General features: G+C 51.5%; 2 protein-coding genes across 2 annotated transcripts; one reads left to right on the plus strand and one right to left on the minus strand.

Moving 5' to 3' along the window:
- Nucleotides 1-179: 179 nt before the first annotated feature.
- CTRU02_203543 (tbc domain protein) lies at nt 180-3,161 on the plus strand (the record flags this gene model as incomplete). Its single annotated transcript, XM_036724169.1, has 3 exons — nt 180-1,600; nt 1,670-2,753; nt 2,808-3,161. 3 exons carry the CDS (start codon nt 180-182, stop codon nt 3,159-3,161), a joined length of 2,859 nt encoding a protein of 952 aa, XP_036584283.1.
- A 5,560-nt stretch (nt 3,162-8,721) lies between these two features.
- Nucleotides 8,722-10,163, minus strand: CTRU02_203544 (uncharacterized protein; the record flags this gene model as incomplete). Its single annotated transcript, XM_036724170.1, has 2 exons — nt 8,722-9,068; nt 9,137-10,163. 2 exons carry the CDS (start codon nt 10,161-10,163, stop codon nt 8,722-8,724), a joined length of 1,374 nt encoding a protein of 457 aa, XP_036584284.1.
- Nucleotides 10,164-24,766: the final 14,603 nt, after the last annotated feature.

The following is a 24,766-nucleotide window of genomic DNA, read 5'->3' on the forward strand; positions in this document are numbered from 1 at the left end:
ACAACGCCCCGCCCCGATCGCTCTCCAGTCCGTCTCTAGACCTGTTGTGCTTCCGCTGGTGTGCCACCGACCGCTGAGGTTGCTTCACCTTACACCGGTACCCTTAGACCCTGGCTCCGTCTGCCGATCTAACCATTCTGGCTTCTTACGCCCAGCCGAAGCGCCCTGAATACCAAGCCATGGCGCCCCAAAAATTCTCCAGCGGACGCCTGAAGTCCCGGCCAACGCTCGTGCCCTTCAGGGACGACACTAGCTTCGTCGCTCTCCGCTATGAGAAGACGGTCCAGGCAGAGCCTCCTATCCCTATTCTTACGCGCCTTCCCCCGAGATCCCCCTCAGTCTCGACGCGTCGCACTTCTACTTCTGCAACTTCATCTTTTACAAGTCAGCCCTCCAGTCCTGTGGTCGTTATTCCTCCTCCCGCCATTGAACAACACCCTGCCTTTCGCTCCCGTGTGCACGCCGGCGACAGCGCAGCAAACGATTGGAAAAGGGACTCTGGACTCGCGCCTACTACTTCGTCATCTACCACAATAGTAGAGGAGTGCGAGGGCGAGGACTACAGATACGACAAGGTCGAGACCGTGATCGTTGTCGGCGACGTTGTGCAACAATCGCAGCAGCTGGTGACACCATTTATCTGTGACAGCGAGTCCGTATATTCCACCAACGAGCCGGCCACGAGAGAACAAGCCTCTGGTCTATGCACGCCAGAAACTGGTCAGCAGTCCATTGCCATGGACCATTATCACATTGCACAGCTTCAACTCGCCGACGGCAAGTCGTCTGGCAGCTTCAGCAGCACCTTATCGGTGGATTCGCCGGTTGAGTTGCGGGACAAGCGTTTAAGCGACCTGGCACCTGCAGCGGGGCCAATGGTAACCCCAGCGCGGGGCTCCTTTACAGCCTTCGATAAGTCGCCTAATCTCTCCCCTGTCAACATCCTCGAAGACGACCTCCTGAGCAAGGATGTCGCCGACTTCTCCCCCATATCAATCTCCATCCCCACCGTCAGTCTCCTTGACGATGATTTCCTGACGACTCTCACTTTCTCCAATCGTGGCAGTCTTATGTTTGGCGGCCGTCGCGCTTTCCCCGCACAAACAACCGACGGAACAATGGAAGATCAGTCGCAAACGAATGATGCTGAGGCGCCCGCGCCTGCATCAGCCCCGACTCCTGCATCAAAGCCTGCGCCTCCTATCCTCCACATTCAATACGAGGAGCCACTCCAGAGCACCGCCGCCAGCATGAGCGAGGCCACTTCGAACGGGGGCCCAACAACGGAGCCCAGCGCGACCAGGGTTAGTGCGACCATTGAAAGTGCAACCGATGAGAGTGCACCCAAGACAACAACCAAGTCGGTCACAACCGAAGCAAGCGCAGCAGAGACCGTCGCAGAGTCTGCGTCACAAACCGCAATGGCCACACCCAGTATTCGCGTCCTATCTGCGGACGTTGAGATGGAATCTCGAAAGGTGAGATCGCTCTATGCATCTGGCGATAGCATCAATTGGGAAGACGGAGGAAGGCCATCGGACGTCGGTGAACGTTTGGAACCAACTTCCGAAAACCTGACAGATGAGGCCGAGAATGATCCGTATGGTTTCCTTTTCGCCCATTTTCATATATCTGAATCAATGTACTAACGTCGGTCTTCTCCTTGTAGCGTCGCCGAACTCCAACGTCCTGCATGGGCCACCCCAAGATCTGGAAGCTCCTATTCCCAGCGTCCCGAAACAAGAAGCGAGTATGAGGTGGCAGGCGGTTTCGAAGACTGGGAGGATCTCAACGGGTACGATGTCGATCGGTACGGTTTTATAAACCCACGCAAACTGGAGTCGAACGTGGGGACCCACGCCGACCTAAAATCGGCACAGTTTGCTCCTAGGAAGAGGAACCTCGCTTTGAAGAGAGATTCCTTCGCTCTGGGACTGCCGCTCAGAGGATCAGGTAGAAACTTGTCCGCCAGATCTCTGAATACCCAGACCTCAAAAGCATCGGTCGCATCTCGTCGGTCGACCCGCTCAGCAATCCGGCAAGCGGGTAACCTGCTCCCCCACAATCGTGATCGACGATGGATGGACGATGCGGGAGAGATGCTCTCCCTAGCTATTGGTGAAGAAGAGAAGATTGAAAAGATATCGGAGGCCATCAAACGAAAAGAGTGGGAAAGGTCCGAGAAGTGGCGGAAGATGGCCAAGGTCATCAAGAAGGGGAAGGATGGAGAAGGCATGGAGTTTGAATTCGATGTCAAGAACCAAAAACTTATTGACAGAACGTGGAAGGGCATTCCCGACTGTTGGAGGGCCTCCGCCTGGTATTCATTCATGGCATCAGCCGCAAGAGCTCACAAAGATTCTCCGTCAGAAGACTCCATCATCACCGACTTTCACAGACTCCAAAGCAGAGGCTCGCCAGATGACGTACAAATCGACCTGGACGTTCCTCGCACCATCAGCAGGCATGTCATGTTCAGAAAACGCTACCAAGGTGGTCAACGACTGCTCTTCCGGGTTTTGCATGCACTTTCGCTCTATTTCCCGAATACCGGCTATGTTCAGGGTATGGCCTCATTGGCGGCGACTTTGCTTTGCTACTTCGACGAGGAGAAGTGCTTTGTGATGTTAGTGCGCATGTGGCAGCTGCGTGGACTAGAAAAGCTGTACAGCCCCGGCTTTGACGGGTTGATGGCGGCTCTGAACGACTTGCAGACAAAGTGGCTGGATGGAAAAGATGTTGCCAAAAAGCTGGTAAGATATGACTATGCACTAATCACTCGCGCACGCGGTGCTGACTTACTTCAGATCGAGCTCTGCATCGACCCAACCGCATATGGTACTCGATGGTACTTGACACTTTTCAATTTATCCATACCATTTGCTGCCCAGCTTCGAGTATGGGACATATTCCTCCTTCTCAGCGACAACTCCCAGACGGTAGCCACAAAAGCAACCGACTCGCCAATCACAATGAATGGCATCGACGTCTTGCATGCCACCAGCGCAGCCCTAATTCATGCGCTGCGAGAAATCCTTTTGGATTCTGATTTTGAGAACGCCATGAAGGCGCTGACCTCCTGGATTCCTGTGAAGGATGAGGACCTTCTGATGAAGGTTACGCGGGCGGAGTGGAAGTCCCGGCAGAAGAAGAAGTTTTAGCAAGGTTTGCATCTGCCACCCACGTCTTAAAAAAAAAAAGATATGTGTTGGTGTTCAGTATTCATTTCCTTTGTCTTTCATTCCTGTTTCAACGACATGCAAGGAGTTTGTGGAGTTGATAAATGTTGACATCGACACACTGGTCGACCAATACCCTAGGAAGTTGAGAGCCCTTGGTCTCTTCAGACATGGAGGATCTCATTTGTATCCCATACGACGGACTGGAATTTTGCCTTGGAGGCATTGGCAGCGGAACGCAGGATCAAAAGCGATTAGCAGGAAGTGGGCTACAGCACGACTTTTCATATACCCCTATGCGATTAGTATGCTTTTTTTGGTGCATTCTCCAGAAGTGTTTACAACAATGTATAATGTCTTATTCAACCAATCTAGAGTTTAATATCGCAGTTCTAGCCAATTGCCCATGTATTCGGGAAGCGAAGTCCCTAAATTGGAAGCCCAAGCGGCTGTACCTTTGAATATTGTTCGTCCATGTGCTGTTCAATTGCGGGTACTGGGAGTGATACAAACAAACTGATGCCACCAAACTCAAGGTTGGTACGATTCTCCAGCCATGTTGAATATAATGGAAATGAATCTGTTCCTGCTAGGGCAGTGCCAGCTTCGGATGGTTGCAACTTGTCTTGGTCTGTCGCCATGAGGCCCACGTCGCCGTCGGCCTTATCAGACCCACCACTTGTGTGTAAGTAGCTGTGAGTTTCCTAATCCTGAGGAAAGGTGTCTCGCGCCAGGTAAAAAGGTTCTTGGTACTCGTGATAAGCCTTTTTCCTCGTGGGATATCTCATCAACTTGACTTCGGATCTTGGGTTCTTACTTGGAGGTGTTTTCATATGGAGGGAGGCCGACGAGGGTTGGGCGTACCTGGGGAGCTTAGTGGTCAAAAGACCGAGATGCCATAAATACAAGTAGGGAGACCGACGCACGCAGTCCGGGGTATTGCTGCAATGTTCGCGGTAGTGATTGTTAGATTATGAGGCTAGCCTATGCGTCTCTGACAGAAGCAGGTATGTTGGGTTTCAGTAGGACAAATTTTATGCACCGCTATATTTTGGAAATCTTGGAATTCACGTGTAACATGGTGGAATATTTCTAAATATTTTCGTCAAAAGTTGGCAACCCGTGACACGATACATCGTTCTGCATTACAACGTTACACCTACTTGGGCGGAGAAGAACCGCCGGGTGGGAATCTATGATATCTAACGCTAGTGCCAGACATCAAAGCTGCAAGTTTGAAAGGGCCCGTATGCTGATTCACACGCGTAGCCGGAAGTATAGCTCCAGTCAAAACACCGGCACGGTAACCCAGGAGCATCCCCGGCTCTGGAGGTATTTATCTGCTATGGGTTTATAACGATCTAAAGTCCTTTCCTTTTTTCTTTGTTGAGCATAACCACACGCGAGTTCCTGTCTCCCTTGTGAATCTCCTTGTGTCTGCCGTGTTTTGCTTTTTCTCCGTCAGGTCGCAGGCGGGTGTAAGTGACATTGATTGTGATCAAACAGACCTTGTTATCTAGTTTGTTAGTGGATTACTCGGGCCGAAGAAATGCTTTCGCTTAGCTTTCAGCACGATACTCATATTCCGGCAAATGGCGAGTGGTTAAAGGGGTACCTATCAGTGATAGCGTAACTGGGACAGAGTGCCGCTGATGGAACTGCTTTTGACAAATATCTATCTGAGTGAACCGCTAACGTACCAGCTCCATTTCCTTGATGTAGCCTTATTTTTGCCCTCTCCTTTGGCCGACTGAATGAATGCTGTTTTAGTCCTCTTACGTTCTGACGTGCGGACTTCCCCGTCAGATCTTGCATAGGTAATACAAGCCACAACGGCGGGCGTCTTACGACAATGACCGCCGAGACGGCATCGGCCTGCATTGCAAGTACAAAAAGCCAACTGCCAAGCTGCAACCACTGGGAGTCACGGTCGAGAGTCTACTTGTTGAAATGGGAGTGAAAGTAGCCAACGTCTCCATCGAGAGCAAGAAAGACAGACAGACAATGGAGGCATGCCAAACCGTCTCAGTTCCAACGCTGGGCGTCCTGTGAGACTCGGCACACCACACGCGGCCGGAGACGATGGTGACATCGCCTGTTCCTCAATCGTAAGCTACATTCAGTATGCCGAGTGCTTAGGTTGCCCCTTTTATTTTCAAACCACACCCACAAGGACAGCAGTCGGAGAGAAGCCCCAACGGTTTCTGACTGGTACACGGCTCAAACTCCCTTGGATATCATGGGAACAGCGCGAACAGGGATGGATTTGGCGCGTGCTAATCTTGGTCTGCTGCAGTTCATACTCCCCAAATCGACCTTTTTGTCCGAACCCCCCCTCCCCCAACGAGGATATGTACGCCAAGGGCCCCATGCAGGCCAGAAGTTTTCAATCCGGGATTGTATTACAATCTCCGATACTCTTCTCATGGAACCGGCCATAAGTTCAGGAAGCGCCACAGACACGAAAGGTGCCAGCCGGCGCTATGCACCGTGCACAGCGACAAGCCTGTCAGCCACGTCAGCGGGTTTGAGTCTACGGCCCCGGCCCCGAAGGCATCTAGCATCGTCGCCAATAAGCCACCTACGAGCACCAGAAGAAGGGGAGGGGCGTTTGGAGGTGAGAGGAGGAGAAAGAGCGGGGGGGACGGTAGTTGCTAGTTAGGTAAGAATAGCAACTGCTGCTAGGATGACGTGCCGTTGAATCGTAAGCTGGGCTCTATTCTCGGTACAACCATCCCCATCCCGTCCTCATTCGCTTGTGAGCTCCTAATGTCTTCAGCCATGACAAGCCCCTTTCGAACGCCAAGAAGCCCTTTCAACCTCGACAGAAAATGAACCGATAAATCATAAAAGCCAAAATGGCATCAAATCGAAAAGAAAATTAAGTCCACAGGGAGGGATTGGATGGCTTATACCGTTTGTTACACGCCACCTTAAGCGCCTCGCGCACAGACGCCCCAAGCGCTCTCATTCACGACGACCTCTCTTACCCCCCGAGCAGTTAGTTAGTTAGGGGGGCTTGTTATTCTCATCTGGCTAGCTAGGCTGGCCCATGCTTCTCTGGCTGCTGCTTCCCAGTTTCTCATCCTGTTTTGGCACACCCATCATCCACCCCACCCCCACATCCCCACTGCCAAAACAGAAATAACTACAATTAAGGGAAAAAAAACAGCTCAAACTCAACTCAACCAACCCCAAAGCTTACAATGGACCGACCACCCGTCCGTCCTTGGTTGGCATCTGCCATCCGTGCGTCCCCCCTCTTCCTTCCTCCGGCCGGTCCTCTTGCCTTTTCTCTCGTGTCGTTGTCCCTGCCAGCCCCAGCCCTATATTTGGCTGACAGTTAAGACATGCCCAACCAGCCGCTCTGGGTCAATCGTTTAATTACTGATTCGCCAAATCCGTACTCTTCGCGTGGTGGTGGCACCAACAAATTCGTAAGAGGGGAAGAGGAAAAAACTAAAAATTGGACCCCCTTCCAAGAGAGTCCCTATTTCTTGGCCTATTTGGTCGTCTTCCTGTTGGCTGTTTGCTACCGCTACGCTACTGCCGGCTGCAACTATTTTACTTGATGATACCTTGACCTCCACCATGTCGTACATGCATGCAGTAAACACGTCGGGCAATGACCAATCAAAAGAGGGCAGCAAGACAAGCACCGTTAAAAAAAAAAACAAGGAATTAAGAGGAACATCCCGGGTCCAAGGACGGGATTACAGATTCCCATTCATCTTGGACGGAAATTCCTAAATAGGAAAGAGTTCCTAAGATTAAGTAATGGTACACATACATTCACATCAGCCAAGGTTTTCAGCGTGTCAAAACAAGTTGGGGAAAAAAAAAATTGAAGAACAAAATCCACCACGGACATTAATTGAACTGCGTCAGGGTCGACGGCTGGCCGTTGCAGAGGAGGGAATCTGCCATCGTTTCGGACTGAATCAGCAAAAAGTCACATTGCTTATGCTTCCTGCCTCTTTCCGCGTGCGCTATCCGACGTTCCTGGCCTGTTTGTCAACCCAATGTCGCGTCACCCCCCTTTCAGAGCTATCCTAGAAGGTGGGCTAAGCGCCCAGTGCGACGGCACCCTCTCACACAAAACGCACTGTCCTCAAACCGGCCCGCACCCTCCCATTCACGTCTCAATGTCGGCCGCATCTGGCTAAATGTGTAGTGCAGATGTTTATTACCGCACCCAGGGACATCAACGTCCGGACGCCGGGCAACGGGCGAGCAACGTGCGGACGGACGGCGGCGCGGGAGGAACGGACAGTCAGCCGGTTCCACTGCATCCTTACCACCGCGCCATCACCGAGGCTGAGACTGGAGATGCTAATTTCACCGCTGAGCTTAATTCAGCTCGCTATACGGCATCTTCATGGTCTGCCCGCGCTGTCTAGCCCAGATCGGCCAAGGACCAGAAGTCTCGTCAAGCCCACGAGTGAGGGACTTAGTCTCCCGCTTCTGGCCAGGATTTTTTGGGGGGGTGGAGGAGGGGTAATTCCACGTCGCTAATTACTCAAGTTCCTAGCCCGTCCGCTCACGAATACCCCTCATAGGGCGATAATCAAACAAGCGAGATAAGGTATCAATCGTCAAGGGGTTGAAACACGTCTGTCCATCTGCAAAATGCGTCTTGTCTTGTTTTTTTCTGCAGGGTATCATGATACATGTAAGATTGCCCCCAAAAAAATATATCAGGCCCTAAATGGAAAGAACCAAGAAGAGTGAAGAATTCAATCAAAGTTCCCAAAACCAGAAGTAGTAGAAAAGAAGCATAAAAAGATCCATGAAGTAAAACTCCAACCTGAGCTTCAACGGCCTCACCAAGCCCCTGATAAGCCTCAGCTGCAGGTCCTTTTTGATCGGCCGTTGATGATTCACCATCACCGACTGCTATAGGTACACCCCGACATAATGCCGTGTTGACAATACACATCAATACACCAGGTGCAGAAAGAAGTGAAGCGAAGAAAAGTTCCCGATAAAAAGAAACTAAGGGCCCGTCGTTTGTGACCATGCCGCCCGCTGGAAAGAATCGAAATAAAGTTGCCGTGACCCGTGCATGCCTTATGAAGAAGAAAATGAAGAAGGTAAAGTGCGCACCCCCAGTTCCAGATCCCCTGGAATGGCGTTGAAAGAATTGAGAGAAATCCAAGTCTCTAAAAAATCGAAGTGTCGAACCGAGTTCAAAGCGTCAATGCTCGCCCTCCTCTGTCCCCGTTCTTAGGTTCAGGAAGGAAGAGTTTCGCGGCAAGAAGGGGGGAAAAAAAAAGAAGAAAAAAGAAAGGCGGAATTGATCCCGTAGAAGCGAAAATTCGGAAGAAATTGTCGTACTCATGCATCTCGTTTCGCGAAATTTCGCCGTGATGGTATGGCTGAAACAAGTCGTAAAATTGGACCAGACCAGATCTCAATCAGTGTGTTGCCTTGTCGTGTGGCTCCTGATCCTGCGGCTCCACGCGTCCATGCCTCGAAGCTGTGTTATGCTCACCGTGCTCTTGATAGATCTCTAGCAAGTCGAACCACATGGTGTAGGTCTTCATGGTTCTTCAGAGAGCAAGGATGAGACGGAATGTCCGCCAACACTTCTTGCCGCTTGTTGTTGGCTAGATGTCGCATCGCCACAACCATGATCCGGCCCAGTACCGGAGCTGCTGATTTGCGGAGACACGCCTCGAGGCGTCCCAAAACTCTCTCCCCGACCTCGACCCGCCGGCCGGTATGATGAAAGATCGCTTCGTTGTCGCGAATGCCCTCGTCGTCCCGGTGGAGGATTTCCGAGGGTTGATCCACTATGAAAGGGAGGCGACCTCAGTCGTTGCTGACTAGGGGGTGGAGCGGCTAGCTGCGGGCCGGTAGCCTTGCGCTTGTTCCTAGGAGACTCCCCTAAAGGCCACACCAGCCAAGGTTAGCCTAAAGCGACTCTCGCTTTCTTTTGGTCTTGCTGGACGCACCGGAGGGGGTCGCAGGCTGGGTGGAGCCACCTCCGGCTTGGGACGTTGGCGGATGCCAATGATGGAAGTAAATGGACGGGCTAGGTTGAGCCTCCTGCTGTGTAGATGCAGACTGCGCAGTCGAATGGGATTGGTGGCTCTGCAAAGTTGAGGCGCCTTGTGCAGCAGACTGGGGTACATTCGTATTCAAGCTAGGCAGGTTCGATGATCCGAGTGGCCGAGATACTGAGCCTGTCGAAGACAAAGTTGTTGCCCTACCCCGTGTTCCCGGAGAAGATGGGTATCCTGTAAAGCCATGAGGGCCAGGGGCCGAGCTCGGTGTCGAGGGAATGCCGGGATACTGCCCGTAAGAATGCGACTGAGAATCACGACGATGATCAGGAGACAGAGGGCCCTGGGAAGAAAGCAACTGCGGGTGTTGACCTTGACCGTGAGGGTTGAGGAACTGCTGCGCCCATTCCAAAGCTGCTGGAGGCAAGACACCACCGCCCATACCGGCAAAGACAAGCGGCACGATTGGGGGCGGGATTCCGCCGGTCAATGATGTTCTCAACATGTCAGCCTCTATTCGTCGTTGCTCGAGGCGCAGAGATTCCTGCCTCGTCTTCTCTTCCTCCTGCCTTCTGCGCTCTTCCTCAGTCTTTGCGGCCAACCAACTTCTCATGGAATCTTCGGCGCCCTGCCACTGAGGTGGGGGGCCCGGCAGCTGACCCATAACATGGCTGTGGGCGGAAGGCGGCTGACTGATGGGCTGAGGCGCGGGAGGAGGTGGAGGAGGAGCCTGGGTTGGATGAGATGGCTGAGGCGGTAGAGTCATAGCTGCCGGCGGGGGCAGGCCACGGTGATGCGCGGACATGGGCTGACCAGGTGGACTGTGACTGCGGGGGATGGACGGCAGCAGCTTATGAGAAGGATGGTCTTGGTAAGACAGAGGAGGCGAAGGTCGGGATGTTGAAGGCGGAGTTGGTAGGTCATGGACGGACTTGTAGCCGTAGTGTGTTGGCTGCTTGACTGTGAGCATGGTCATGTATACTCAAGTGCTCCAGATGACTATGAGTTAGAGTAGAGCAAAAGCCGGCAGCATGGGAGGCCGATGTCGATGGAAAAGGAAGATAGGCGTGTTGTGTGTGTTTGTGTTTTGCCACTGAAGGGAAAGGGAGAAGGGAAAAAAAAAAAAAAGATGACAAAGGGGAGAGGTAATGAAGGTCGAGAAGTAAACAAAAGATGCTGGCTGGCCAGACAGATGGGAGGAAGGAAGAGAGGAGTTGAAGGTAGAAGGAGGTAAAGTAAGTTGAGGTGAGGTGAGGTAAGTAAGAAAGACAAATCGAGATATGGGGGTGCAAGTGGTGGAAATAACCTTTTACAGGTGCAAGCTGGAGAGGGCGGCCCAGGTTGGGAACTAAGGAATGGAACGGTACTCTGAGGTGTGAGTGTACCTTGGCAACCGTAGCCCGGCTTGCTTACCTTAGCTACCTGGTGCAGGGAAGGTACATCTCTCTGAAGTGGATAGAAGAGAGAGATACGTATCTGGGCTGGGCTGGCCTAGGCTGGCGCTGTATCCGTAAGGCAAGGAAGGCGACGAGCGAAGCTAGGGAAGAAAGAGGCAAGTAAGGTAAAGTGGGAGGTACGAAGTAAGGCAAAGTAGTGGTGATAGAGACGGGCGGGGTGTACGGTGATGAAACCTCTCCACGAACGGGGCCCAACCTCATTTAGCCATGGAGACTTTGAATTTAGTGCCGTCGACGCAGGTAGGTGAAATGCCTATGCCGTCAGGGACAGCGAGAATGAGTTGAATGAACGGGTAGACCACCAGTACAAGACTTCCTAGGTTGGTAAAGGAAGGCCGATGGAGATGGGGCTAAGGTCCAGGATGGACAGGGCCAGACCCGGCTGGCACTGGATATCTGGGGCCTCACTCTAGACTCTCCTTGGCTTCTCAGACGTTTCTGGGGCCTTGACGATTGGGCACTGGTCCAGGTACGGAGAGAGGTGTCTCTGTAGGTATACGGAAATGTGATCTTGGTGTTAGGGGGCCTGTTAGGAGGAGGAGGAGCGGAGGGTCAGCGAAGGAAATTTGGGATGGGTTGACACGGCTTCTCTTCTTTCTGGGACCCGTAACCTAGGAGCGGGAAGAGGATCGACGGGGGGTGTGTGCTATATGTGCACAGTGAACAGATGTGTGTGTGTGTGTGTGTGCGCGCGCGTGCGCGTGCGTGTGCATGTGGGTGTGGGAGGCACGGCGTGATGTTTTTATTTTTTCCTATTCCCTTCCCTCTACTTATTTCTCTCGTTATTTCCCTTTCCCAAGGAACCCCGGCATCAATGGGACAGGAAGGGGAGGGGTGCGGGTGTTGGATGGAGACACGGGAAACGAGACGAACCACCCAATGTCAAGCTCCTTGACGAAACCTCGTCCAACCGATATGCACAGCGGGTAGAAGACCCGAGGAAAGCCCCAATGAATAAAAGATAAAAAGGGCTAGGAGGAGAGAGAAATAACAATGGCACAGTCGTTTACGGTAGGGTCCAGGCAAAAAGGTTGGTGCAGGATGGTCGAGGTGCGTTGCCCGTAGTGGAGAATGACAGTGAGCCTGAGCCTGGTTTATTTCATTTACAACCAGCGCGTATCAGAAGAGATGACACTTGGAGGGGGATGAGCACAGGGGGTGCGTGTTTGCATGACCTGGGCGTGCAGAACACCCACAAGACGCCTCCCCGATACCCACGGAAAGGAAGGGTGAATGTGGTAACTGTGGCGAAGGCCGCTAATCGCTATCGGGACGCCGGCTCCTCTTTTATTTTTTCGGCCAGGACGGGAAAGAGAAGGCGGACACACAATCGTCACTGGGGGAAGAAATCAGATTGGGGGCTAAATGCAACGAGGCAGGGAATGAACGGTTCGTTATACACCAATACAACTGACTTTGGGGAGTTGAATAGAACGAAAAATAAAAATGAACCTCAAATATGGTCCAAGGGCAGCAGCAGCAGCAGCAGCAGCAATCCATCTTATAAAATCCACACCTAATCATGTTGCTGTTCCCTTTGTACCACAACCGGGCTCACAACTACGTCGTCCGTCTTGCCCTAACCACCGTCTATCCGTACATGATGCGGAGATCGCAAGAACAATGCATACGGAGATCCTTGACACGAGCTGCGCGGGAGGGAATCCAATGAATCTGAGTGGAGGGCTGAGATCCATCCATGTCCAATCCTCAGAACGCCAAGCCGACAACGGAGATGCCGCAAGAAGAGACCATTGTGGCAAGCCGCAAGCCGCAAGCCACGCTTATTGACACAATACATACAGCGCTCACCAGAAAGAACAGAGCAACACAACGCCGGAGAAAGCCAGGAGGGTGAGCTGGCAAGCTGTCCAAAGTATGGTTAGGGAACCCTGGGTTGGTAGACGGATTGGATCTTACTCCCGATATCTCTTAACGGTCATAAGGAATCCTACTAGAACCGTGATCCATGATGCTGTAACCGTGTCGCCTGGCACGTCCCAAACAACGCACCTCAGCTAGACTTTGCAGTCCGTCCTCATCTCTAATCCGTCCATTATTTCCCGTAACTCCTCTCTTGGCTTGCAGCATCATTGCCTGATCACTACAGAATCACAGTCCGCTAAGAGTTTCTGTAGGCCGTGAGAGGAGACAGCTTAGCCGCCCAAGACCACCGAGGTGGGTATCTGCTTGTTGAGGGGGTGTCGTTGAGAAACTGCTATGCGGCATGTATGTGCGCGTGCAATATCCTGTATCGATGGTGTATGGTAGGTCAACATTTGGATCCAACAGGGATGGCCTGGCGCCTTGGATCAATGAAGCGTACAGATTCAGAAGTCTGCAGGTAGAGTTCGCCTAGGAATGCAGGGTCGATCCTGACAGCAAGTCGACAGCACCACGAGGATAGGCAAGAAGAGAGTAGTTTCGGAAGAGAAGAAGAAATATACAGGGGCCAAAAGTCGATACAAAAGAGCTGAGATGACATGTTCAGTGTTCCCATGCTAAATCCAAATGCTGGAAAATAGCATGTCCGCTATCCGTACCTTGCTTGTCGCTACCTGTACCCCCTTTACAAAGGAGGAAAGGGAAATGGCTGGACCGGAAACAGAAGAAAAGCGTTGTATGTCTACTTTGACCGCTCATCGGTCTCGGAGTGTAAGACGTGCATGACTGGTTGAACGACTGGTGAGTCAACCCGAATCTGTTCACCATCATAATATGGTTGGGCGGGGATTTTTGCTGCATCATCAAGGGTTGGGTGCCACTCGGGATCGCTTCACAGTCAAGAGCCCTCGCATGTTCGCACATGCCTCTATCAACAGCTTCTACCAGCAGTTGCTATTGTAGCTGGATCTGCGCCTGAGAGTTGGGACGACTTGAATGCGAACAGCCTTGTTAGTGAACCAAGGCGAAGCGAAGAAACCCAACCTCCCTGGATGTAGGCCGCTTCTCGGGCTTTCCCCATCTCGCCTCGTCTTGTCTCAGGAACTTTGGCCCAAATACGGCAGTTGCTTTCACCGTGCAGAGCCGGAGATATGTAAGCTCAAAACCATCTATGAGTAGCCAATAGCCCTAAATTCTTTTGGTCTCCTGCACACAGACCTCAACCAACGGTCGCTAGGGTCCATGGTGCGAGTGTGTGTACCCGATCTTGGGGGCAAGAGCACATCGACCAAGATAGTCCACCAGTCATCAGGTATGGCACTGTGAAGGAAACACTGAGCGACCAACTCGCAATGTACTGCTCGGTGCTATGCATTGGTAGCTCAAACCGTGCAGTTTTACCATGCCGTGAGATGGAGCATGTTCCTATTCATGGATGAGGGGTGTTGTGGAACTTTACGATGTACTCCCCTCCTCTCCCTCTTCCCACGAACCTCGGCGTGGGCCGTAATTGTGACGGTGCGAGGAAGGTGTCATAGAATATATGAGGGGAAGAAAAAGAAAGCAGCGAGGTGCTGCACCTAATAACTCTAGCTGAGGGTTGTAGCAAACCCCAGTGAGGGCGGCTTTGAAGCACATTGATTTTACCGAGTCGAAGTGGATTCGATTGAAGCAAGTGACAGCAACTTGCCAAACGGGGCCAGCCACAATGGATGGTGCAACGGGCTGGAGAGGGGTGTGTGAATGAGAAACAGCTGGAGGGGTGTTCTTTAGCTGGTGGGCTGGGCTAGACTGTCGGCTGTGGTTGAGGAGTGACGGAACAGTTTTACAGAGAAGGAAACAGACGAAAGAGAAGAGGGGGCCCGAAATACGTATCTGAGCCCACAGTCCTTGCAATCCTACCCTAGCTTGCCTTGGTAGGGGCGGCGTGTGCGTCCGAAGGATTCTGGATGCTCGGGAGATACGTGAGTACGTGACATTGGTACGTACATCCCGACCCATGATTTCCAAATCTGCCAGTGAGTAGGAGGGCATAGTCCTGCCTCCAAACAAGGGTAGGCAACCACACGTACCAGTAAATGCATCCGTACCTCGATGGCTTATTGTTTTTCTTCGTTGCTGGGAAATTAGGGATTACTCAATACATTAGTATTTTTTTTTTTTTTAACCACATGTTGTTCTCTATCTAGATCTGCCAGCGTTGGCTGGCACCTTTATATGTAGCTTCCCTTAAACATCGGGACGAGTAAAAAACGATCTTTAGACGCTCCTGATTCAGAACAGGAGTGACATTCTTTGCAGGAACCCGCATCAAGTAAATATGCCGGTCAAAAAATACCATAATGTGTTCTTCACTTGAGCCTCAACCCATTTCAAAGAAACACTGGGAAAGGCATTATGCCGGCTCCAAGATAACCCAGCGACTCATGCCAGAAACCACAAGTATCGTGTCGTATTTTGTCATCAACGTGGGCTTAGTAGAAGGAGGAATGTCGCCACACGCTTATCGAGACAGTTCAAGGACCACTGCCGTAGCGGTTGAATCTGACATTTGCGCCGACCATTGGGCAGCTCATATGGTAGGTTTTGGAGACCCAAGGCGGTCTTTGCAGCTCCTGTTGCACTCCTGCAGGCATGTGCAAGTGCATATGCACAGAACGGCTTTCTTCTCACATGTGTTGAATGCGGCAGTCATAGCATGTTGAAAGTGAGCTGAGTCCGATACGCTTGTCTGAGATCCGAGCCGACTTCAAATTAGAGGATGAGTGGAAGAGGACCAAAATTCTTCTAATGTCAGACCCCCTTTGAAACATATTGTAACAGGGTGGGTAGAAAAATATCTCTTGCCTAGATTGGATTGACTTTGTTCCAGGTCGATCTTTGCCTTTCCCATTAAGCAGGAAGCATCTGAACTACTCGCCATTCCAACACAGTGACTGATGCTGCGAATTTGAATTAAAACACAGGCGAGGCCCGGATTTGGACATTGTAGCCTTGTGGCTATTTTGTTTCTGGCCTGCGAGTTTGCCTGCGAGCATGGGCGGCTGGTAACTGGCCTTGCAAGACAGGGTCCGACTTCACAGAATGTTCAATGGAGGTTAGAATGGGGCTGAATTTCAACCTTCACGGATCTGGTAGGGCGCGCTCTGGAACAAAACGGGGCCAGGACAACTCCACTCGTTTAACAACACTGACTTGGGCTGTTGCGTACCTGTGTGCTTGAGTGCATATCTGCGTCGCAGTGCCACTCATCTGGTCCTCGTCGTTTGTGGCAGGCAACCCAGGCAAGCGCTAGCCCATTATGCTGTCTTCAAGCGGCAGGCAGGCATTTCTGATTACAGGCTCAATACCGAGAAAAACGACCGCTGGAAATGTGCAAACAGGCTCGCCAGCTCCAGTGTCTGTGTGTTGGATAAAGTACGGTGTGGTAGATCCTCGTTAAGAACGCCACGGACCGGAAGAGGGAAGGTTCTCGAAGACACCGAGAACAGATTGATGAGTGCCACTATTTTGAAAGCGCGGTTCACCGACTCGACTGTGCGCAGATTAGGTCAAGAGGTTCGTATCCAAGGCTACCCGCAGACTATGGCATCATTTAATTATATGGAAAGCGCTCGGTTAGACGGCAAGGTAATGAACTGAAATTCTCGTTCACATGGGTCTAAAATGCGACATAAGCATAGAGCGCTGACCCTGGACGCAACAAGCTATTCCAGGCCGAGTCTTTCATAGGGTCAACTGGTATTAGGCGTTGGTTGGTGGCCTGGTGTCGCGAACATGCGGATGTGGCTATCTAAAGTACATCATGGTTTTCTAAAATGGCGGTAAAAAATGAGATGTGACGAGGAATATCGGTCGCAGAGAGGCGACTTTGTTACGCCTGACGACGAAGTTGGAGATAATTCCAAGCGATTGCCGCCGTGATGGTCGAGAGTAGTATTGTCGTCATTCCGCGTGCCTAGCTAAACCTTGTCAGGTGTCCTTGGTGACCGTAAATCAGGCTGCCTTCCAGAGCCCCCAAACTAATGGACAGCAAAAGACACCCAATCTGTTTGCCGTCCTGAGGATCGCGCTTGACTACAGGTAGATGCATGTTGTTGATTTAGGCGATGTCGGACAAACACGTGTGTTCTGAGCTAGCTGTTACGTGACCTCCAAATTGCAACGACACCTGGCAAAACAAGCCATCACTATTCAGGTGTTTTGTCGTGCGAAATTGTGGCCGTTAGCGCAAGGTAAGCAAGTGCTTGCGCTCACCAACCGCCAAGCGGCTGAGAAGGAGGCGTGCTCTAATTACAGGCTGGAGCACGCCGCACAGTAAGCAAGTTATGCCGACCAGGTTGCTACATATGAGTAGGTGACAGGAAACGCTCGCAAGAGCAGTGAGAACGGGAAGCCGTTGATTTCAGGTACCACAAGAGATAATGGGCGGCGATATAGGCTGAAATCGTCGGATTCGGCCTACTATGTAAGGTAGGTAGGTGGGTTGGTACGCTGCAGAGGGGGACTTGACCCAGCAAATCTCTAGCAATTCGATGGCGCCCGGACGATCTCAGATCGTCTCCATTTATTATTGGCCAATGGGCAAGGAGGGCTCCTTCCCCTCTGAGCAGTTGTGGCAGTTACGCTCCCGTCATCAAATTGCGCTATACTCATTACAGATAAGTGATGGGGCCACAACACAGTGCAAGGTTAAGGAGGGGCCTTGCTGCTTCTTCAAACCCACGACGGATCCTGGAAGACCCACCCCTGTCCACCCACCCGGCTGGAATGAGCAGCCAAGAACAGCACTTTGGAAGCACTGGCTATGGCGGTCAGGGCAGGCATGGCCCTGCTTCAGCTGGAAATCTGAAACAGAGTGACGAGGAAACAGGGACAGCCTGCCCCACACCACCTTCCACTTCACCCCTCCGGAGCACCTAGACTGAGGTTGTCGTCGCAGTACTTTCCCTTCTCATATGCCGCAAGCCGTGTTAAGGTACCGCAACCTGGAGTCTCTCACCGTACCAAATTATGCTGGCATTCGGTATCACGTTATCATCTTTGACGGCACGCGCAATCCCATTTTCCTGGGGGGCTTGCATCGACAATGTCGAAGCTCATTAAACTCATCCAACGCAATCCAACTTCGACTTACCTGAGCTAGCTCTTTGCCTTACCTTGTCTCGCGCAGCGTCCCTACGCTATTCGTAATGACACTCCACGTTGATCCAGCAAATGTGTTCTCTTGGGCTTAGCGTCTCTCGTAGAACATTGGTAAGGGGCCAGGTTTCCCTGCTGACGTTCTATTTCCCTTCCATTGCTCAAGTCCACTTCTTCCATGATTGAGGCCTGTAAATCTGCCCTTACCGAGCAAGTATCCCCGATGCATTCAATCCGGTTGTTATCGAGATATCCATAGGGCACAGCACAGGCAGACAAATAACCCGTTTACTATCCGGTACCGGTACCGTAAAAATCAAGCGTTAATTGCTTTACGGACGTAGGAGCCTCTTCGACAGCGTGCATAAATCCTCCAAGCCGCTCAATCAGAACTGCAATTTCCCACCACCGACAGGGCAACCTAGTGCTTTTTGCTCACAGGCCACTCCATCTTGATGCCCGGAGCGGCTAGTCGTGCAGAACAAGCTTCCGTCATGAATTTGGAGCTCAGTAAAACGACGTAATTTTGGGACAGGGGAGATCGAATAAGAAGACAAGATACACGTTTGTGGCCCAAGCTGCGAACCTCCAGGCTGGAGCCATCCAGTCTTTTCTGACCCTAGTGTGGACCCGAACACGCCATCTTCATCGGATTCATCTTCTGCATTTGCCAAGAACGGCACCACGGTTCCCGCGGCCCAAAAGGAATGGCTTAGCCAAAGTGTTTGCTAGTTGCACACTCAAGCCTGCGCGTCGTTCCAATTCTTGTCTTTCGATTCTGCTTACCTACAAAACTAAGCCTAAGAAGCTCGATCTCACCCCATTTTCACGGTTGAGTCAGTGTCATAGTCAGCTCACGCACCTGCTCAGCCTGCCCGCAAAATTGACGAGGCTCACAAGCGATATGCTTGGATTTTGCACCCGTTATACACCTGTTTTTGGAGCCTGTTGTTGGCACGCTCATAAGTGCTCAATGTGCTTGCTCATCCCAACAGCCAGAGCGAAATCAAATTGGGTCATCTGTCATCGTCGTACGAGCCACTAAAGACATAAACCGCGGAGCGGCAGAGCGGGGGGTTAGAAAGCGCGAGCATGGTTTGATAGCTGATAATACCATTGAAATATTGCCTACTGACTGACAGAATCTCCCATCTACACCTTCTAATCTTATAGGGGTTGAAAATACCACTTCAGAACTCTTTGGCAGAAAAGCTTTCAATGTGGTCAAAGCTACCCCTCCCAGCAGGGTTCGACGTTGCTATTTGAACCGCCATCGTGACGCTGGCTCGTTGCTGTTCGCTCCTTTAGGCCTTCTCTTGGAGTCACCAAGCATACCAGCTTCAACGAGATACGCCAGCGGCGGTGCTGGGTGGCTACTTTTCTTTTTCTCTTCTATTTGTTTTTTCCTCTTTCTTTTCCTAGGAGCAGGCTACCGAAATACGCCCAACATGACAAGTGCTACAAATAGCATACAGTGAGAGCGGTTGCAGACAGTTTTGGCTCGACGACCTTCCTCAGAAAGAAAATTCCCGCCATCATCGAAAGCGCCATAGTGGTAAAGGACCAGGTAGCAGCCCTGCCAGCGTTCCTAAAACCATTGACGGATTTCTTTTCTGAGACATGATCGTCAAGAGGACTCCAACTAGACGTGGCAAACATGTGTTTTGCATGTGGTCTAGGCCATGTGTGGTGAGCACTTGTTGGTTGCTGGCATGTACCGAACACGCTTTGGCTACGCCGATCCTCCGCGAAGCTTTGCCCGAAAGATCTGCGTCGGGGGTGAGGGGAAAGCCCCTGAGTGTCAGCAAATCATGATGGATGAGCTGGGATGATTGTCATAGTATGGGGTCAAGTGACGCCCATAAAACGCCAACAGCCTTTTCGAAGCTATTCGAATCAATATTCCCGTGAGCGCTTTGCCTGCCTGCGCAGCTTTCAAAGCCCGATACGCCATGTTTCACTCCGCCTACGTCTTGGACCTTAAGCAGAGGTACACCACATGTCTTAAACGCCATGGAGACCGAAGCGATCTGCAAATGGACAGCGTTACAGTCGTGAATGTCTCGATAATGGATGAAAGCTAGCTTCGATAAACATCAGCTACGAGAATTAATTTCCATCCAGACATCGTCCGGACTGGGAGGCACACTTGTGAGCTCCATTGGGGGAGAGGGCTGCAGCCAGAGGGACTGATGATGCTTATTCCCGTCCATGTGCACTTGCACAGTAGCTTGCGAGCCGCAGGTTGAAGTTAGGCCTTGATTTGACAGAAACAGCGAGAGCTTTTACAAGCCACAAGCCAGACCGTTGAAGCCTGCTTCGGCTGTTACATCCTCGCGCCATTATGATTTCCACAGGAACGCCACAGTGACCCGCCTCTGACCGCTACGAGGAGTAATCATTCGTGAGGCTGACGTGGTCGGCAGTGACGCCCTTCAATCACTTGAGCCTGCCCATCTATCTATCTCACCGTAGTCTCACTTCTGTGGTCCCCGCCATAGCCATGGCTGCCGTGAAGCCCAATTCTCTCAAGGGAAGCTTTCGCAACTCACGCCCAGATCGACCTCGGATGGCTATGAATTTTGGGTCAATGGAAATAACGAGAGATCACTACTCCGCTCTTTGAAATGGACCAATGTACAACAAGACCAGGGTCCCCTCATCGTCTGCTGTGCTCATGGGGTAGAAGTTTCGATATGGGCAGCCATGGAGGTGAGGGCTCGACTGATTGCGGCATTGAGCAGGTCAACTTTTGTCACAAGTTTATTAGGTGGGGAAAGCCAATTCGGCTGTTCATATCGACCTTTCATCCTGCCCACCTCGTCTCATCTCCCGATTTATTCAGTTTGACAATGCAGACTAGGGAGTCGGCGGTATTGCTTTGGTCAGCCTGGGGTCATGGCTTCCGCCTTCCTCTGCAATTCCATTTTGAGGCATTGAATACACCGTATTGTCTTCGTTCTGCGTCTTGATAACGTCCCCAAAGGCTTGTGTTGACGATAAAGGAGGGTTAATGGATACCACCTTGCCACGCTTCGGATCCTCGGAGGAGGAGATGGTCCCGCACGCCATGGCAAGTCCCTGTTCCCACCGGCTTCTCTTGCGGGCAGCCAGGGGAGCCAGATGAGTGTCCACAGGTCGGGTCCAGGCCTGATCTTCCAGTTCGTTGATGATCACATTCGTCGTGAAGTGGGGGGGATGCACCAGCAAGGAGACGATATGCAAGTGTTCCTGGCAGATGCGGGCTGGACGGCAACTTGGTGGTACCCAATTTGCAAAAGCCCACGGTATTCCTTTCCATAGTTTCATCTCATCTGCCATGACAAACTCAACACTAGTTGGTCATTTTCTTGCGAGCTGGCTCACCAACGAAGTCTAGACCAAACGACCAAATTGGGAGGTGCTCCGCACATCTCTATTCGGAGCCAGATCCTTAATTGGCCAGTCGCTTTCTGCCATGTTTTTTCATCGCTCTCATCCTAGCCCAAGATGTCATCTGAAGAGGCCGAATCCATACGACACGGCATAGCCAGAACGAGATCCGACACAAAAATCACCATTGCACTAACGGCTTACTGAGACGACGACGACAAGGTTATGTCGCTCCGCTTCACGCTGGTTAAGCGGACGTTCCCCGGCGAGACGAGGTCTCTTCGTTCCATCCAGAGCCAGATACAGTAATGATCCCAGTGGTTGTATCTAAAAGTGTATTGTAGTGTCCCCGTTCCGGCCGACTAGGTTAAGACCACACAACATGGTTGCCGCATCCAGTCCAGTAAATCAACTTGCGGGATTTTTAGCATACACGCATAACCAACCGGTCAGAGAACCGGGAGCTCCATCGCGTCGCTCGCCCAGCTGGTGGCTCAGCGCTTTCAAAATACCTGTCTGTGAATGTCTTGCTCATCACCTCCCATGATGGCCCATGAACCCTGCCCTTGTCGCGCGGCGGCGGGAGAGGATAAGCAAGCCCATCGGAGGTTTAACCTCCAAAGGCGAAACAATGTTTGCCTCCCGTCGCGCCGGCTCACCTTTGCCGTGCCCACTGGCCCTTTCGACTGTAACCCCACCCTCAATGAAGGACAAGTTGACAGCGATCTTTTTCCACTAAGGACGAAGGGATGAGGCGGAGAAGGAGAGGAGAAGGAGAGGGCGTCACAAGGAGAAAAGTATACCGAGAACGAGAGAAAGAGAGACTGAGAGAAGGGTGGGGTGAGCACATCTGACGCGACGGGGGTGAGATCAAAGATGGAGAATGGCAGATGATGGGGCGTTTTGAGTATGGAGTATTCTCCCCACAAATAAGGGAGATTGAAAAAACTGCCTTGCGAACGACACGAGTCTGGGAGGCGGGGACCGAAAGAATGATGGAAAAGAACCGGTGGAAGGCAGACAAGGTCGTCCAACCAAGAGGGAGCGCGCCAAGAGGGGTGCTCTCGCAACGGCCACGAAATCTGATCTCAGCCCCCACTACCAGGGAGATGAGTAATAAACGAGTTCCTTATGGACCTGCGTCTTCCTGCAGAAGCAATTAGAAGAAAGACTGGAAAAGGAAAAGCAACACTGCCAAGCTCGAGGGAGGTCCCCAATAGGTGTGCTCTTTTCTTCTTCATCTTCCTTTCCGCTACCCTTAGCGGCTAGGCATCAGTCCAGTATAGTAACATGTGCTCCGTAATGAGGAAATAAACAAACAAAGTGGGCGCTCTCGTCAGATTTCGGCGTCTACCAACTTGTCATGGAGTCCACCAAGCGGGACTCGAGACTTGAGATTCACTGTATGTGCGTCCGGTTCTTCGCCTACCCCACACCTTCATCTGCGCCAGATTCCGCCCCCCGCCTTCCCTCTCTATCTCAATCTAGACAAATGGCTGAACTTTCGAAAGGACGAAAAACGCCAGGGAATGGTTGAGAGGATGCCTGCTGATCGTCGGGTGAATGCGAGATCTGGGCATGCATGGGAGAGAGAGAAAAGCAATGCGGAGCTGGGTGGGAGATGGGGGGGCAGCATGGTGGTAGGCAAGATGAAGGAGGGGTGTTTGAACTCAAATAAAGGTCCATCCAACATGGGATGATCCTGTGATCTGTGAGCTGCTGCATCATTAGTGAGGTTGTTAGGGACTGGATGGAAACGGACTCGATGGAATAAAGTTTTCTGTACGGCGCAGGGATTGCTGGATATGTTGGACGTATGCCACCCACATAGGACGAAATTCCAAGTCTAATATGCCATCACCACCAGAGTCAAATAAATACGCTCGATACATTACTAAGGCAGTCTTCAGAGCCTGTGGAGTCAAGCTTTCTTTCCTTATTGATGACGCTGTCTAACAAGTACATGCAGTAGAGAGGAACCAGGTGCCCATCAGCTTGATAATGGGAACGGTAGGTAGCGTTTCCGCGCCGGCAGAGATACCGCTCAAACTAGGAAGACAGAAAAAAGAAAACTCCGAAATTAAGGGAAATAAAAATAAAAATAAAAAAACAGATTGCAAAGCAGAACTTTTGCTCATCGCCAACCACCCGTTGTCAACAGCGAGTATGACTTCCCCACCTTTATGTGTGATTCTTTCCGTCTTGCGCTCTCCACCTTGGGTAGGAACCGGGTCTACTTCTTGACTGATTGTCTTACGAGTAAGGCCTCTCTTCTCCGTCGTGACGGGAAATGTTCTCTCCTAAATTTATCACGCTATTCCCCATGGGAGTAATCTCTCTGAAATGACAATGAAAGAACGGTGAGAGGGATTGTCCGGTGAGCGGGAAAGTGGCTGAGGGCTGGAAGCGGGCACTGTTATGAGATAACACATTTCGGAGGAATTTTGGGTAGACGAGGAAGGGAGGGTCGAGTTGCCCATCGTCATCAACACAAAAAAGGGTGCTCCGTAAGGGCGTGGATCAACGACGGGGTCATTTGATGCTCTTCAGGGTTCCTGGCATGGAGTTATTGCAGTCACTGACGTGATTTTGCCCAGCTGGAATATGCTGGCCTGATTAGAGAGACAGAGAGTCATGCCCTCTGTCAGCTACGCACGTAGGTAACCACGGAACACAAGGATTCGGCAATTCAACCTTGTTCGAGATGCCATCTTTGAGCAACCCAAGCCAAGCCGGAACTCGTGCCCAACATTGCGGCCCCGCGCCATTTTGATCCTGTACGGTACCAGTTATTATCGCCTCAGATTCAGGCTGGCTGTCACATTCTCGCTCGGGAGTGGGAAGACGGAACCAAAGTCTGAGTTTGGATACACGTATCGCCCCCATCCACGCAACAGATAGTCTGAGACTTCCGGGGCAGGATTGCAACCACCCGCTTCCCGATGTTCGGCGGGTGTTGTTGGCGATTGTCTAAGACTGGGACAGCCCCTAACCTAGAGCCCAATGTTTATATGGACTGATGAGTACCCATGAGCGTCGTTGAGTGCGCAAACTTCTCACCAGAGGGTTGGTGGGCAGTTAGCGACAAGTCAAGGTGGAAACATATCGGTCAAGATCCTAACTTGGGCTGACGGTAAAATAAGGGGGCAGATAAATACTACGTGCTCAGGGAAGATGGCGGTTAGAAAATGAAGGCTTGTCCTTTTTACCACCTCAACTACATCTGCCAATTGGCTGATCCAACTCCATTTGTGGCAGTCCGTAGATCTCTCGACAACACCTCCCAAGATCTCTACTCAGAACAATGTAACATGGAGAGGACGTTGTAGGGCTGTTAGACATGTGGAAAGACAGATGAATCGCATTCAAGAGGATCAAATAGTAATAGAATGTATTCCTGGGGCGCTTTTGATTCCCATTCCCCGCTATCGAGGAAACACTCCCGCCAAAATAAAAATAAAAATCAAGGCATACACAAACTCCAGTGACAGAACGCCGTCCCATATAGGATAATGCTGTTCCTGTCATCGCATGCTCTTTCGATCTCCGGAAACAGCTACTTCCGCTTCCTTTGTATCAGCCTAAAATGCTGTCTGAGTCGATTTAAGCCAACTCTCCTCTTCCTTTAATGACGGCCTAACATGTGCCGTTGTGAAACATCAGTATTCCCCCTCACTCCTACTTCTTGATCCGGGGCGGGCAATTTCTTTGCCTGCTAGCGGGT

Source organism: Colletotrichum truncatum, assembly GCF_014235925.2.
Source record: "Colletotrichum truncatum strain CMES1059 chromosome Unknown Contig_0002, whole genome shotgun sequence".
Taxonomy (NCBI): domain Eukaryota; kingdom Fungi; phylum Ascomycota; class Sordariomycetes; order Glomerellales; family Glomerellaceae; genus Colletotrichum; species Colletotrichum truncatum.